This window comes from Rutilus rutilus (assembly GCF_951802725.1).
Source record: "Rutilus rutilus genome assembly, chromosome: 5".
Lineage (NCBI taxonomy): Eukaryota > Metazoa > Chordata > Actinopteri > Cypriniformes > Leuciscidae > Rutilus > Rutilus rutilus.
The window spans coordinates 39,325,880-39,338,195 of NC_140213.1; the positions used below are offsets into that span (position 1 = coordinate 39,325,880).

The 12,316-nt window shown below is 38.1% G+C and overlaps 2 protein-coding genes across 8 annotated transcripts in view; both read right to left on the reverse strand.

Moving 5' to 3' along the window:
* Window positions 1-8,578, reverse strand: part of LOC311290597 (plasmanylethanolamine desaturase 1) — a 29,168-nt gene extending 20,590 nt beyond the window's left edge. The window contains exons 1-2 of the mRNA XM_084409180.1: window positions 8,414-8,578; window positions 8,020-8,187 (exon numbers count right to left, since the gene is read on the reverse strand). Of these exons, the coding sequence (XP_084265306.1) occupies window positions 8,020-8,187; window positions 8,414-8,423 (178 nt within the window). The 5' untranslated portion in view covers window positions 8,424-8,578. The remainder of the gene's footprint in view (window positions 1-8,019; window positions 8,188-8,413) is intronic.
* Window positions 8,579-10,430: 1,852 nt separating this feature from the next.
* The window catches only part of znf423 (zinc finger protein 423), a 156,348-nt gene continuing 154,462 nt past the window's right edge, over window positions 10,431-12,316 (reverse strand). For all 7 annotated transcript variants that reach the window (XM_084409330.1, XM_084409327.1, XM_084409325.1 and 4 more), the window contains one exon: window positions 10,431-11,280. In XM_084409330.1, coding sequence (XP_084265456.1) covers window positions 11,251-11,280 — 30 coding nt within the window. In that variant the 3' untranslated portion in view covers window positions 10,431-11,250. The remainder of the gene's footprint in view (window positions 11,281-12,316) is intronic.

The following is a 12,316-nucleotide window of genomic DNA, read 5'->3' on the forward strand; positions in this document are numbered from 1 at the left end:
CTTTAGCAAGAAAAACTGCGGTCATCAGACTGCACAGACCATTAGCCAGAGTACGCAGTTTGCCACAGAGAGTACAGAATCTGCAAGAACCAGGATATCATTTAAGAAGGAAAAAAGGAGTTCGACTTTTTGTCCAAAAGCAAGATCTGCAATAGTTTTACAGTCAATTGCTTTAGCATTTAACCATTACCACAAAAACATTCAACACATCTGATGTTGTGTTGATTCCAGTAAAAGGGACTATTTATTCACCATGTTGTTTCAAACACGTATGGTTTTCTTTCTTCTGTGGAAAGAAGTTTAGCAGACTGCGAAGGTGCGCTTTAACATACAGTGAAAGTGAGGTTTGCACCATTAAAGTAGTTGTCAAGAATACAACAAACCATATTTGAATATTCAAATGCAGAAATGAACTTTCAGAGCAGTGACAGGGAGAGAGATTTTGGTCTATGATAGGGCTGCACGATGAATCGTATTTTAATGGTGATAATGTCTGCTTCTCGATTAATTAAAAATAATTGCGATATTGTCCTGCTGGTTTGTCCTGAAAAATCTTTCTTGCTTGAGGTTGCCAGATGTCAAGAGTGTAAATCCCCCAAATGGAGCTTTCCACTTTTTCTGTCCAGCATTTTAGTTAATCTTCCTAACCTGGCAACCATGCACACACACTCTCTCTGGGCTGCAAACAAACCGCTGATGATCTGACAACACCAAGAAACATGTATGTTGAAGTTTAGCGATCATTGTGAAATTCTGCTCGAATGAAATAGTCACACAGCCAGTTTGTGTTCCTTCACGAGGCCGTGTGTGCGATTTGCTGCTACTAAATTTGCAAACAAACCTTCCCTGTGGCAAACGGAGTAATAAATCCAAACATGAATCTCGACCACATTGTTTGTGATCATCATGGTTGGTGAATGAATGCACTTACTCTGTGCTATAGAAAGTAAAAAAAAATACATTTGGAATTATTGGAATTAAGGAGCCACCGTTTTGATGAAGCTATCATCGACCTTTAAATAAATGCCCATGCGGCACCTACAAACCTATTTGGTGAGTGAAGTGAAATGGCCATTATTACTTTACCCCTTTTAAAAATGATATAATAAATAAGATCGAGTCTTCAGTGTCACATGATCCTTCAGAAATCATTCCAATATGCTGATTTGCTGCTCAAGAAACATTTCTTATTATTAATGTTGAAAACATTTGTGCTGCTTAATATATTTGTGGAAACCATGATACATTTCTAAAGATTCTTTGATTAATAGGAAGATAAAAAAAATCAGCATTTATTTAAAAGGGAAATCTTATGTAACATTATAAATGTCTCTGTAACTTTTGATCAATATAATGAGTCCTTATTGGAAAAAAGTATTAGCTTAAAAAAAAAGAAAGAAATTATCTTATTAGAGTCAGACCCCAAACTTTAGAACGATTCAGATTTCAGTACCCAGTAATTACGTATATATGTACATATATATATATACACATACACACATATATATATACACATATAATAAATACACATATATACATACATATACACATACATATACACATACACATTATATATATATATATATATATTCAAATTTAACCAATGCATTTACAAGCTATTAAAAGCACATGCTCATACTGTGCAAAGAAAGATTTCATCATAATGATGAGGCGAACAGAAGAAGGATGGTGGGTGTTTGGATGTGTACAACAGTATGTATTGCAGCGGGAATGAAGGCAAGGTTATGCTCAGTGTCAAGCAGACGTGTCTGGTGTCTCATTCTACTCTTTGTACTGTAACACACACCCCTGGCCCTGCGCTACAGACCGGAGAATTTGCCTACAAGGCAGCAAGCTGAAAGATCAACTGCTTCCTTTTGGCTCAGGCCTATTTGTAATAGAAATGTTGCAACGCCTGGGTAAAACCCACTATTAACACAGACAACTTCACTGTGGCTGTCGCAAAAGGATTTAACTAACTCACTCTCCAGCCAATAGATCTGAAAGTTAGTTGTGATAGAAGCTGTAGCATTATTTGTTTGCAGGTGCCACTTGGTTTTAATAATTATATAAAAAAAGAAGTGTCCAAATACTTATTAGAGCAACTTTCACTTCACTTACCTGCAGGAATTACATAAACTGGATAGATGAAACGTCAGAGATTGGATTAACAAGAGAGAGTGATAGGGGAGTGAACCTAAGATCACATGGTTAGAGGTGGACACGGCAGCTGTGACCTAAAGGCACCCAGTGTGAATTTCTTCAGTACATTTCCATCTCCAAGGCCACCAGATGCCCTCAGACTGATCAAGGTCAAGATGTCACCACTTAATGTGACAAGCGAGGCAAACAGCTGGATTTCAGGAGGTCATACGTAGTGTAGCCTTCCGCAGAAGTTCTGTGCTCATTTGCAACAAACCCCTTAAGCTAAGAAAACCCTTAGTTATAATTGTTAGCATAATTATCTCAGGGTTTTTGTAACTTAAGCATTTTTTTTTTGCAAGTGGTTCACATATTGCAGTTTCTTCTGGCCCAGAGCTACCCACTTAAACAGGAAGAAACAACCTGACCAAAATAAAACAATCAACCACAGTTATTTTAGTCTTTTACGTGCGGTTTAGCAGTGAGATATTCTGAAATAGATCATATCACAATGGCAGAGTGGTGTGGAAAACAAGTGGTGTCTCTACGAACAGATATACAGAAAACACACGCAACATTCTGTGATCAGACGTTTTAAAGATTTGAAGTCACCAATCTTGTAAACTTTATCTTCAAAAGCGTTCACTGTATCAACCCTGTGCCTTGAAAATACAACTTTGATTCCATGCAGAAAGATTTTTTAAAATGCATGTGCCCCTGAATTGCATAAAGTTTCACGTTAACTTCAAAGCCTGCAGGTGGACGAATCCATTTATGCATGAAAATCATCAAACATAAGGGTGCACGCACAACAGGAATGTCTCGTAGTGTGGATTGTTATGGCAGAACGGATTCAGACACTAAAGAAAAGTAACGCTCCTGGTGTGCAGTGTTGACACGTCGCTGGCTTATCTGCAGGGATTGCTACCATAAATAAATATAGTGGTGTTAGACAGCTGATAAGCTTAAATCACATTTGCACTTGTAGGTCAGTGTGTCTGTCAATAGTGCATTCCAGCCGTTTACACCCTGTATCATCATTCCCCTTTCCGCACGGTTCAAGCTCTTCTGTAGTCAAGACATCCGCCTGCCACAAATAAGGGGCAGACTTAACCGATTGGAGTCAAGATCGCTGACTGCATGGGAAACTAGATCTTGCAAAGTAATACTATATTGATCTCTTTTTCTCTCGAACACACAGACACGCACGCGGCAAGCGCATCGGTAACCAGAGCATGGAGGCTGGCAGAGGCGATGGGGGAAACAGAAAGTAGCCTGTAAATCCTGTTTACTTTGCGGCGAATCTGTAAAGTGGGATAAGAAGCACAAAGAGCAGTCAGTGGTGCATGACACGCAGACATATGGTGGGGAGAGGCGTCCAGCTGTTTCGCTGTCCTGGGGTTACAGTAATGAGCCGGAGGCTTCATTGAGCAGACTGAAGCCTCATCAATCCCTTTTCACCAGTAAGCCTCAACACTTCCAAACGCCATTCCCGCTCACCTCATATCAGACAGGCGCAAGCACAAACCGCCCTCAGACAAGCCTCCGGAGCGTCTGCTTTTAGCATCCTTGACATTATATTCTGTGGCTCAACCCTCTGCTCCTCCATGGCCTCTCCAGATGGACCGCAGTTCAGCATCGGCTCAAGCCGGATGAATTCCGGCAGAAGTCTCTTGGGTAACCAAACCAACGGATTCCAAGACTATGGCAATTTTTGTGGATAAAGGATCGAATTAAAAGAAAAATACAAGGTCTTGGTGGACAACAGCATTTGGGGATGCTGCGGTGTGCTTAAAGGCTCCGGAACGGTAACCACAAGCTTGATGGTTCCATCCCTGCATGAGTCATCACCATTTTGGAACCACACGGCGCCATTCTATGGTGTGAAAGACTAGGAAAAATATTCTTACGTCCACAGTCATATGGAAATAAATAAGCTAAACAATCTAAGGTTCCAAGTCCTGGTCCAAACGCACTGAATTTAAGTTTGAATTATACTGGCCACAGTCCACATCGAATTAGAATCAATCTACCCATCTCTCTGGACTAAGCTCCAAACTTTAAGATTTTTTAAAAATGTCTTTCAACAAATTTGCTTTTCCTTACATTCATATTCAAAATGAAGTTGTACATCCTGTTTGATACCAATTCAGATAGGAATTTGAAATAATTCAGGGTACTTTTCATCATCTTAAAGATTAGATCCAAATGGTGGACTTTTTTTATTTTGTATTAATTAAATTAATGCTTTTATTCAGCAAGGTTGCATTAAATGGATCAAAAAGACACTTACTGTATAATATTGCAAAAATAAATGAAATGCTGTTCTTTTCAAAGTAAAAAAAAAGTTGTATCTATGTTTCAACAAAAATATTAAGCAGCACAACTGTTTTCAACATTAGCCATGCTTCCATCCACTTATTTTTATGTGAATTTTGGGATATATATAAAATAAAAAAAAAAGCACTCAAATGAGTCGGATAAATTTTTGTATCTGATTTTTTTTTTTTTTTGGCATAAAATATGATTGAAACACATTTACCGAATAAATCCATTAGATGGGCAACAAAAAAAGTCATGTGACTGCATAATGGGACGGCATAATCTAAGCAGTGGACCGATCTCGTTGCACAGCATCTGAAATGCTTGAGCCAAAGTCTGTCGTCAAAGTGGTTCAGTATAATTTGAAGAACTGTCTTACACGTCAGCGTTCTTAAGCAGCAGGCATCCACCTCTGAAAGAAAGATAACATGACCGCGTTTATTGCGTTTCTTTCGTTATTTATTATATATGAAAAAAGCCCTCCAGTGACTTCCACAGCAGAAAATGTACATTTTCCTTGTGATATTTAATGGCAGTTTATCAGGAAGTTACGATTTTTGTTCTCTTCGACTCACTGGATGGAAATGGTGCTTTATTTGCAAATGTTTTATCGTATTCAAAGTTAAAAATCACAACTTTGGAAGGAAACATAGTAATGATAATTCTTCTTGAGCAGCACAAAATCAGCATATTAGAACTAGAATGATTTCTAAAGGACCATGTGACACTGAAGTGGAATAATGGCTGCTGAAAACTCAGCTTTGCATCACAGGAATAAATTACATTTAAAAATATATTAAAATAGAAAACTGTAAATTGATTCAATATTTCACAATATTACTTTTTTTTACTGTATTTTTAATCAAATAAATGCAGTCTTGATGAACATAAGAGACTTCTTTTAAAAACATTTTAAAACAACCCAGTACGGAATATTGCAATACTATGAAATATTGTATGTCATGGACAATAAACTTTGAAAGTGTGGTAATTACAACTGCAAACAGCATGCAAACCTCAGCACAAGCAAAACAACAATCCCAGCATACTTTCCTTGAGAATCCCACAGTTAAGCCTCTCCGACATGCACCTCACAGCTGGTGGATACTAAACTCGACTGAGCTCATCCAAAAATCCCATCCGCAATCCCACCCAACCCCCCATTCACAGAGAGATGCATCATAACATCTTATTAACCTCGCAAAACTTCTCTCAAACATTCTCAACATGGCCAAGTAATTTACATGCTGGACGGTGGTAGCATATGCTTAGCGCGCGCTGGGTGCATTGCCAAAGAAAATGAAGTGGTCATTATCATTCTTAATAGCATTTTGAGTTAAATCGATGTAGTTTTAATTGCAGCTGCAAACTACAAGCATTCTATGACACAATGAGCTAGAGGACAGTGGAGGGGGACGTTCCTTGCTAAATCTTGTTTAGGTTGATGGGTGGGTGAGTGGGGTGGTGGGGTTGGGGGTTAAAGGCTTTTTCCTAACACTGCTGATCTCCGGCTCATGATGTGCAGAGATGGAGCCGTTTTCCATTAAGCCAAAAGTGGAATGAAGTCAAATCCGAAACGTGCATTAATTTGTTTATTTGGTGTTCCGTGTCGGACTACCCGCAGCAGACTAAAAAAATATCAGGGAAAGCACAGCTTGTCGAAGATATCGAGTAACTGGGAACATCAAGGAACATCCCAACGTAGAGCTGCACTATTAATCCTTAAAAGGTTGCGATCTCGATTCAAACACCCACGCGACCTCGCTCTTAAATGACAACGATTCGCCTGCGTCTATTCAAACGTTTGACGAGTACGATCACAGCAAACATTCAGATCTGCGTCGGCGCCGCTGCTGACCCAGAGAGAGCAGTTGTCATGTACGAAACACACAGCATTGTTATTGTTCTGTGTTACAACTATTTATATTATCACAGAAGTGCTGGGATAAAAGTTTATAGTTCGGATATGTCTACGGAAGCGAACAAAATAGAGCAAATCCCCTTTTGAAAGCAACATGGCGCTTCAAATAACGATTGTATCTATTACATCGTAACGCCAGTAGGTGGCGACAAGTGAGTTAAAAATGCGTGTCATTGAATCATTCATTCAAGTGATTCGTCCAAAAAGGCTGATTCATCCAGTAATGAAGCATTTTTTAAATAATAGGCTACATTCTGATTTAATAAACATTTTAAATAGACTGCGGCAATGTACATTTTGTCAGAAGTCAGAACCTCTAGTAAATTACGTTATTTTGTTTAGTTGTCTAGTTAGAATCGTGATCTCTGTTTGAAACAAACAAAAAAATCCTTATTCTTTATTTATCCAGAATTGTGCAGCTCTATCACAATGGATATCCATAACTTTTCCAGTAATTCCAGATTAATGCAAGCTTTATTTTTTTTAAATCACTGTAACACTTTACAGTAAGCTTCCATTTGTCAACATAACTAAACTATTTAACATTCTACTAAAATTTTTAAATACTACAGTATTTATTAATCTCAACTACTGTTAATTTCAACATTTACTAATACATTATTAAAATCAAAAGTTGTATCTGTAAATATTGTTTAATGGATCTGAGCTAACATGAACTAATAATGAATAGTTATTTTATTAATGTTAACAAAGATGAATAAATACTGCATAGCTTTTTGCTCATTAATGCATTAACTAATGTTAACCAATGGGGCCTCATTGCAAAGTTTTACCAAAATCATTTTAAAGAATTTCTGGAGAACATTTCTATCCGTATATCAAGTACTGATCCTTAAATATATAAATAAATGCACTTTTTTTTTTTTTACATTTGTGTTAAAAGTCGTCAAAAATAATACATATTATAATTGAGTGTCTATACATGACCATGGCTTTTCCATACTAGACAATAACTACTTCCCTGATCTTAAAATACATAAAATATAATATTAAAATAATAATAAAAATAATATTTCCAGGTTATCCATTACCATGAAAACCCTATAACATGGGCATATGCATGCACATTTATCAAAAAAGCAACTCAAAAGGCTATGATTCATATGCTCAAAATATGTAACAAAGGTCTCCATGTCTATATAAGTGTGTAACTTTTGTACAGTGAAACATAAAAGAAACAGTTCACCCAAAACGAATGTCATAATTTACTCAAGGCAGAACGACACCTCCATCAGCATTCACTTTTATTTTATGAAAAAAGATGACCGACTCATTTACTTCTCTAGATTTAAATGCACGGTGTTACAAGTTTTACAAAGTAGCACTTACATGACACATGCAACCAACACCTAAAGTCTTATACTTGGACTACCTAATAAGTCTTACACTTATGCAGGTGGTGTTATACAACCACCAATATTCATTTTATTATGTTGGTGCCAATGCAGTCACATGTTATTGATCTAAAGCTGACCTCGGTAACGCAACTTTTGTGTGCGTGCGCGCGCTTTCCTGGCCTAAGTTTGGCCCGATGATGCTGCAGAGTGAAACAGTAGGAGGATAATTCATATAGAAACATATCTGTTTAATGACACCCAACGTGCTTGTCTTACCCGGAGAGTAAAGCTCTGCGAGCTGTCGGGCCCCGGCATGCTGCGGTCCCCAGCGAGGCAAGGTGCTATGCGCAGCCGCCCCATGTTCATTCCCGTTCGGATCCTCCTCTGCCATAGACCGCTGGCTGATCTCCGTCTCCGACAGCAGCGCCGCAGCCATGCTCTCTTCTGGTGGCCAGTTTTCACAAAACTTGCATTAATAATGACGTTGTATCGGGCATTTAATAACTAATACACATGAGTTTGGGTTTAGCAGTGAATGACAGTGACACGCCTTCCCTGGTAAGCCGAGGTTCCTATTTTAGCGAAACACACCCGGAACTAAAATAAGCACGAACTGCCTGTCTGATACTTCGCTATAATAAACAGACATATTATAATAAGTATGATTTACCTTGTTTCATCTCATGAGCTAAATGACTGATAAATATTGCTCCCCACAGGGCATCTGAGCCAGGTCTTTAAACTGTCCGATAGCCCGAATAAAGTGGATATTTGGAAAACTTTTCTTGTGCTCACTCACTGGTGTGGTGTTCTTAGGGACAGTGGTAAAATGTGTGTTTATGGTGTGACGCAAACAAAAAGAAGAAGAAAAGTTACAATCACTGTCTGCTAATGTCGGAGGATTGGTTTGATTAACAAAACGACATAACGTCTCAGATGTTTGTTAAAATAGTTGTATGCTTATACAGACATTGTCCCTTAGATGTTATGAAAATACAACAACGTTTGGTATTTTATTGATGGTCCCTAACAGCTCAAGCGAGTCTATCACAAGACTCCGGGACGCTGATAAAGGAAACACGCGACTCTTGAAGCTAAATTGTTTAAGTACACACGACTACTGTTCTAGTTGATAAGAAACAGATAAGGTAATCATGTTATCTCATGTTTATGTTAATGTGTTTGATTATGTTGTAGTGAAACACTCGTAAAGTAATAATACAACTGATAATATTACTGTACATAGCAACAAAACAAAACAAAAACATTTTAATATATAATGTATAACAGTATGTCACAAAAATACATAGCACATACATTGCTTACATGTTATTGAGAATACTTGCTAGCTAATGATCTGTTAAGCATCATATAATGTGGTAATGTTGGTGAATTTTCCTAATGAAAGTAATAATAAAGTGTTTTAGAGAAGTCTTTGGGATGCTGAGAGACTGTGTGCGGGTCTGTAAAGACTAACAAGATTGGCTAAATCATCTCAAATATTTGAAATAATTCTACCACAAAATACAAAGGTACAGTTTCTTTTTGCCCCATTTTGGACATTTAAAATCCACACACTCTTAATACAGCACAGATTTAATAAACTTTCCACTGCATTACATTGAAATACTTAAGTCAAACACAAGCCCAGTTAAGGGCATCTTTCAATACTCTTGGATATTTGTGGGTGAAATCAGATGCTAGTTTCCAAGTATTTAGGAGTTACTCAGATGGTGTGCTGAACCCGGTTTCCCAAGCGGACCGTTTCAGAGACCCCCAGAGGCCTGTAGTGTATCAATGCGTTCCGATGGCTGATTTCTGGGAACAGTACCGACCTTCTGTCCGGCTCAAGTTATGAGACTCAGCGGCCGAACCAGCTGCTTAAACACATGGATGCAATTAAAGCAGAAACTGCTCTGGTAAAAGAAGAAACACTACTTTAAATAGATGTTTCTGTCCTTATTCGGCGAGTCACAAGTCATCTGCTGATCACTGCTGGGTTTTTCCTTATTAACCGAAAACATCATATAGTTCTGCATTGTGATACTGATTTTCCTTCTTTTTTTATTTTTATTATACAAGATGATAAATCTTTTCCTTTAAAATTGGATTAATAAATCAGATGCAGTGTAGACATGACAGACTTTCAGATCATCATATTTTACAACTGAACTCATATACAGTATGTGACTGAGGGCAGTATTGTTATCAGCAATAATAATCCCACAATATTCTGTCTGCTCTGGATAACAGTGTGGCTGCTACTGCTTATCATTGAACTGAACACTGAAAGCAGTGAGTAAAACGGTGATTAGTGATACAATGTGAACTCAATGATCTTCTCTTCTGCAGGTGAATCATAGTAGATTTGTATGATATTTATTATATGAACTGTAACCACATTAACATCTAGAAATATTGATATTGAACAGCATGATTAATGTAAGCACAAACTGCGTTCAGCCGTCCGCACCTGTCCACGAGTTTTCATCATTGTCATTCACATTATCTGTATGTTTTATGAGCAGCATTACTGTAGCTCGCTGATATTTATTGTTAAATAGAAAGCATGACAAGAAGAATAGAGCTCACACAGAGTCAGGGGAACAGAGCCACTCTAAGGAGTTCAAGCTGCTTCCAAACGCTTTATCTGCACTTCGAAAGAACACTCACTTCAGATGCACAGATTCCCTTTATTCATGATTTATTTATTTGTTTATTTTCAACTGTACTAGTTTATTGCAATCTGGTTAATTCACATTTAAAAAGCAGACATCATCCAGTTGCACTGAAATCAAAGATATTCATTTTTACAACATCCATAAGGCCCATGTACTGGAAAATCCAATCAAAACCATTATGTTTTTTCTTTTTTTCTTTATATGTTTTTTGTCTTTTTACTGTAATTAGAAAAAAGAAAATATATAACAATAATAATAGAAAGGAAAAATATTACGACTGGCAAGCAATCACAGCACAGCACAAGTACCTATTTACTGCAAGAAATAAATGGTACAAATAAATCGACAAATAAAGAGGGCTGAGAATATATGCCTTGAAAAGAACAAAATTGGCACGTATGAAGTTTGATACATGAAGCAACAGAGGACAAGATATGTATTTCTAGAGATTAAAATCAGGCAGAGGGGGTCTTTCCCTTCCATTTTTTTCATCTTTTGTCCCCAAAAATCAAGAAAAACCAAAAAGAAAACGGGGAGAAAATAAAGAACACACAACCAGGAAGAAGGGACAATAAAAAATACTGCACGTAGAATACCTTTTTCTCTCCATCTCCTTTTTTTTCCTCTCCTTTTCTTTTTTAATAGCATATCCCATTAATATTCATTCCCCACCGTTCGTAATAGCTGCGCCTGGTGGCGGAATCGTTAGAGTTTTACATGTGAGTAGCAAATGACACTTTGATTGGCTGTGATGTTGAAATGTTCCTCCCCCACCGGGCCTGGGTCGGGGTTCTAGGCTGAACCGGGAGTCCTGCGGGGCCCGGTCTCACTGTGCGTGCTGGCTCAGTGTGTGGTTCTGCAGGGGAACAGAAGAGAACACATGAGGAGAGAAATAATAAGCTACGTGCCCACACCTCCACCCGTCTCCTTCGCTCTCTCCCTCTATCCATCTCTCGTTCCATTTACCCACCAGGCCTGTCCGTCCATCTCAAGGCTAGCAGCCCCACTTTGACAGAGCCATGAGCGAACACCTTCCTTTCTTCCCGTTTTCTTTCTTCTCCACACCCTCCCATTAAATATTGGGCACATGTGCACTTGCGATCCCATTCATCCGCCCACGCGTTTCCGTACCGGCAGAAAAACACAACATTCATCCTCCGTTTGATTAAGAGTTCTCCGTTTCTAATGCAAAAACCCTCATTTGTTTATTGTGGAGTCTTCGATCCATGTTTATCCAATGCCTTGTGATGCCTTCGTTCTATGGACTCCTGAGAACGGAGCGTACATTTATAATCACCATCCGTATTGAAGTGAAGAAGTAGGAGCCGAAAACAATCGTGTGTCAAATTCCAGCAATACATTAAACTCTTAAAAATAAAGCTTTTTCACAGAGATGCCATAGAACGACCATTTTGGGTTCCCCAAAGAACCTTTTAGTGAACTGTTCTTAAAATTCTTGGTGTGAAGGTCATTTCAATGGACACGTTTGACATTTCTGGGGTTCTCAGAAGCAGAAATTTTACTTTTGTGTTCCCATTGACTCAAACAGCAAAAGTAAAAATAGAGATTGATTACGTTGGTCAGAAGAGATGTAAAATTTGCCATCACTCCGTCAGCCATTGTAGTAGAAACACCCTATCAGCAGTGTTAGCTAGTTATATAGTTCCGGTAATATACAGTAACAGTGTATATACATTATTACAAAGCATAGTGTTATAAATGCATCCTTTTTCCACTATAAAGAAGTCTCCATATAACCATAAACGCCATTAAAAACCCCTTTATTTTGAAGAGTGTATGGCGTACGCATCACAAGGACGCCATAATAGTGGAAAGGGGACAGAAGAATGACCTAAAACCGTGATCACGTAAACAGATCAATCAGCCGTTGC